At 44.0% G+C, this 4458-nt stretch overlaps 1 protein-coding gene across 1 annotated transcript; it reads left to right on the plus strand.

Moving 5' to 3' along the window:
• Window positions 1-2518: 2518 nt before the first annotated feature.
• On the plus strand, window positions 2519-3454 carry LOC137144220 (olfactory receptor 51G2-like). The gene has a single exon (XM_067534433.1). The coding sequence runs from the start codon at window positions 2519-2521 to the stop codon at window positions 3452-3454; it is 936 nt and encodes a 311-aa protein (XP_067390534.1).
• The last annotated feature ends 1004 nt before the right edge of the window (window positions 3455-4458 follow it).

Genomic DNA, 4458 nt, shown 5'->3' on the forward strand with positions numbered 1-4458 from the left:
ATCTCAAGTTCTTCCTGTCTTTGTGTGTCCGTGTCTGAGGAGCTTCTCAGCACCAGCTGCCCCACCTCTGGACAGACTCCCAGCACTAGCAGAACAAGCTGTGTAACTTGGCTGGAGCCTGGAAATGGGATCTTCACAGCCTAAATTCAGAGGTTGTCTCTTAACATTCTGAAGTGTTTAGTGAGAGGTGGCTTTTCTTTAGCTATTGTTTCCCTTCCTGCATGTTTTCCAGGAGCCTGCTCCTGAACTAAGACTAGCCATACTGGTCATATCCCGATATCTAACCCATTGTAGCAGTGTAACAGGTGCTGGATTTACTCTGTCCGAGACCAGTGGTTTTCATCCTGCGGTTCTTGGACCAATTGGGATCTGCAGACTGTGTGTTTTATTCACACCATCACTGGGTCATTCACAGCATGAAGCTCAGGAGTTGTCTCTTAACCTCCCTGAAGTGTTTAGTGAGAGATAGCTTTGCCTGAGCTCTCATTTCCATTTTGCTTGTTTTCCAGCAGCCTGCTATTAAACTAAGACTAGCCATATTGGAAATATCCCGATATTTAACCCAACACAGCCATATTAACAGCCCAAGAATTGGGTTTAACATAAACATTCGTAATTATGGCAGCTCAACTCCATGTCTGTCACAATACCGTTCCAGAGAGGCATGTATTTTATGAATACAGTACAGAGACAGCCAGAGAGAGTGAGCAATAGACGACTTTCCTGTGTGAAATGAAGTTTGATTTCCATAAATACTCAGGCATTCCACTTTGAAATCCACTTCCCGCAAACCCCTATTGTAGCTGAATAACAGGTGCTGGGGTTACTCTGTACTAGACCAGTGGTTTTCAACCTGTGGTCCACGGACACCTAGGGGTTTGCAGACTATGTGTTAGTTTTCCAAGGGTATTCACACCTTCATTTGAAATTTTGCAGGGACTGGAAATGATTTCCCCGTTTTTTCTTTGCTGACAAGTGAATGAATGAGGGCTGAGAGGCTGCAATCTTTTCAAGTTCTCAAGAAATCCAGATGATCCATATTATGTTTTAGGTCCTCCTCTAGCCTGAGATATCAACACTGAAAGAAGGTCTGAGGGAAAAGAATGGGTTTACATGTGTGTGATAAAGTATAGTGCTATACATGTTATGCCAAAACTTTTCATCGTAATACAATTATTAAAAACCAAACTCTCATTACATGGATGTCTATTGAAAGCCAGCAGCAGAGTTGTTGGAATCTGTACAGGAAGGAACAGGTGTAACTTTACTACATAGTGGCCTTTGCTTTAAAAAGTATTTCAGAGGTATTCCAAACATTCTTTGCAATGGATTTGTGCTATTAGCTCTTTGTTCAGTGAGCAGTTTGATGATACTATCTCCTTGTAACTGACCAGAAGCTGTTTCTAGCACTTGCATGCAGAGTCATGCACACAATAACTCTGCAATACTTGCGTGAGACTTTCCTGAAAGACATGAGCCAACAGACCATTGGTCTGTGTTTCAGGAAAGAGTAGAGAAGAGGTGCAGGAAAAGGGATTATAATAGCTCATCACCTGTTACACGAGTATGGCTGAAGGAACTCGCACACTGCTGTATACCAGAAGCTTTTTTACATTAAGGGTCATGAACACAATAAGTGCAATATTTGCATGAGACTTTCCACAAAAAAAAAAAAAAAAAAAGACATCAGAACCCCTGGTCTGTGTTTCAGCAAAGAGCAAAGGTAAGATTTAGGAAAGGAGATTATATAATGGTTGTATGTAATTTACTGACATCATCTCTTACACAAGTATGGGTGAAGAAACGAACCCTTCTCCTGCCGAAATAAAGTAACTGACTATATTAGTTTGAAACATGTGAAATATCTACAGAAACCTTGTCTGGGGAGATGATGGGAGTCCTGTGAGGAAAAAGAGAAGGATGATGAACCTATCTGGATTCAATCTACACTTGCTAGCTTTTCTTGGAAGGATTCTTGGGGGTCAGAGGGTATCATCAGGAGCATTTGTTAAGTGAAAGTTAGTAGAGCCTGATTCTGATCAAATTTACACATGTAAATTTGGAGTGTCGCTGTTGAAGTCAATCTTCCTGCACTCAGAACCTGGCCAATTACAGTAGTGAGGAATTTTTTTAAAGTCTTGTAAGAACTATCAACTTTCCTGACTTACACCATAAACATTCTCTAAATAGTTCATGTCAGGAGGAAACTTTCTCTGGAGGCACGTTTTCTCACAGCTCTCTATTGCAAGGCTTCGTCTACCTTCCTCTGAAGCATCTGGTACTGGCGAGTGGATACTGGGCAAGGTCGACTATGGGTCTTATCCAGTCCAGCTATGCCTATTTTCCTTTCAGTGGTGTAAATCCAAGACTATATATTTGTTAATCTTCCTTGACCTCCTGGAACTCTGTAGATATGCACTGAGAGCAGAATGATGTCTCTTTCAATATCATCGAGTCTCCTCTTATTTTTCCTTTCAGGAAATAACTTTAAAAACACCTCAGACCTGCCCTGTGCATCATGTCAGCTGTCAATGACACCAAATTCCAACCTGCTGTTTTCCCTCTCACCGGAATACCTGGGCAGGAAGACGTCCATGTCTGGATTTCTATCCCCTTCTGCTTAATGTATGTTATTTCGATATTAGAAAATTCAGTCATTCTGTTCATTATAAAAAGAGATCCAAGTCTCCATGAGCCCATGTACATTTTTCTTTCCATGCTGGCTGTTACAGACCTTGGCTTATCCATATCCACCATGCCGACAACACTGGGTATATTCTGGTTTAACTCTAGGGAGATCAGCCATGATGCTTGTTTTGCCCAGGTGTTCTTCATCAGCTTGCTTTCATTCACTGAATCCTCCGTGCTCTTGTCGGTGGCCTTTGACCGTTTGGTTGCGATCCGTAACCCACTGAGATATGCTTCCATCTTAACCCCACACAGAATAGCCAAGATGGGACTGGTGTCTCTGTTAAGAGGGGTGGGGTTAATATTCCCACTCCCCATTCTCCTGAAACAGTACCAATACTGTCAAGCCAACATCCTCTCCCATTCCTACTGTCTGCAGCAGGAGGTCATGAAGATGGCTTGTTCGGATATCAGAGGCAACATCACCTATAGCTTCTTTTTAGCAGTCTCTTCAGTGGGATTCGACTTGCTTCTCATCCTCCTATCCTATGTGATGATCCTCAAAACAGTGCTGAGCATCGCTTCCCACACGGCGCGCCTCAAGGCCCTGAACACCTGCGTCTCCCACATCTGCGTCATGCTGCTCTTTTACATGCCGTCAATTAGCTTGTCTGTGATATACAGATACAGTAAGAACTTTTCTCCCTTGGTGCAGATTGTCATGGCCCATGTGTATTTGCTGGTTCCTCACCTGATGAACCCAATCGTGTACAGCGTGAAAACCAAACCCATTCGTGCAAGGATAATCAGGGTGTTCGTCAAGTGAAGGGTCCGTTCATCATCTGGATCCAGCGCTGGTGACAGGGGAGATGAAAAACACAGCCATTTATTCCATCCTCGAGAGTTAGAATCATAGAATCATAGAAGATTAGGGTTGGAAGGGACCACAGGAGGTCATTTAGTTTAGGCCGCTGCTCAAGGCAGGACCTACCCCAACTAAATTATCCCAGCCAGGGTTTTATCAAGCCAGGCCATAAAACCTCTAAGGACAGAGACTCCCACCACGTCCCTGATAACCTATTCCAGTGCTTCACCACCCTCCTAGGGAAAAAGTTTTTCCTAATATACAACCTAGACCCCACTGCAAATTTAGACCATTGTTCCTAGCTCTGTCTGTAGGAGAGTAAAGAGTTAAAACCTGGACAATTTAGCCATTCCCTGCTCATTCCCGGCGTGGAGGTGGAACGAGCAGGCAATAAAGGGTTCTGTCTCCCCAATCTGCCCCCAGGACAAACGTTTTGATTATTTCTAACACTGTCGTCTGGCACCATTGAGATCTGCCTAGCTCCATTCTTTTTGAACCCCCCCTTCAGGTACATCTGAGAGGATGTGAGCTACTGATCTCCCTTGCTAACTCCTAAGGGAGGACAGCGCACGAGGGTACTGGGACCGAGGCAGTGAGCAGCATTAACACAGTGACTGTCTTTGTTTAGAACCAGGGAATTGGTGGGATGTTATTGCCTAAAGACCTGTATGGGCGTCTGCTCAGACCTCAGAATTGCTGTTGATACAGTCAGTACATGGAAGGAACGTGGATGTTTTGTCCCATTGTACATGACCTGTCACTTTCCCATCTCTGGTTAAACACGCAGAAGCCATGAGAAAAGCTGCAGAATATGCCCAGTGTCGTTGGCATGGTGGATATCGATAAGGCCTGATTTTCACCAGTCATGAGCCTCCAGTGACTTCAACTGGAGTCGTCCTGTGGCTTCTAAAGATGGGTGAGCTCATCTGGACCAGAGAAGAACTGACAGGAGAGTAGCTGAAATC

Source organism: Emydura macquarii, unplaced genomic scaffold (assembly GCF_026122565.2).
Source record: "Emydura macquarii macquarii isolate MOO-44397 ecotype Brisbane River unplaced genomic scaffold, CSIRO-AGI_Emac_v2 contig_3406, whole genome shotgun sequence".
Taxonomy (NCBI): domain Eukaryota; kingdom Metazoa; phylum Chordata; order Testudines; family Chelidae; genus Emydura; species Emydura macquarii.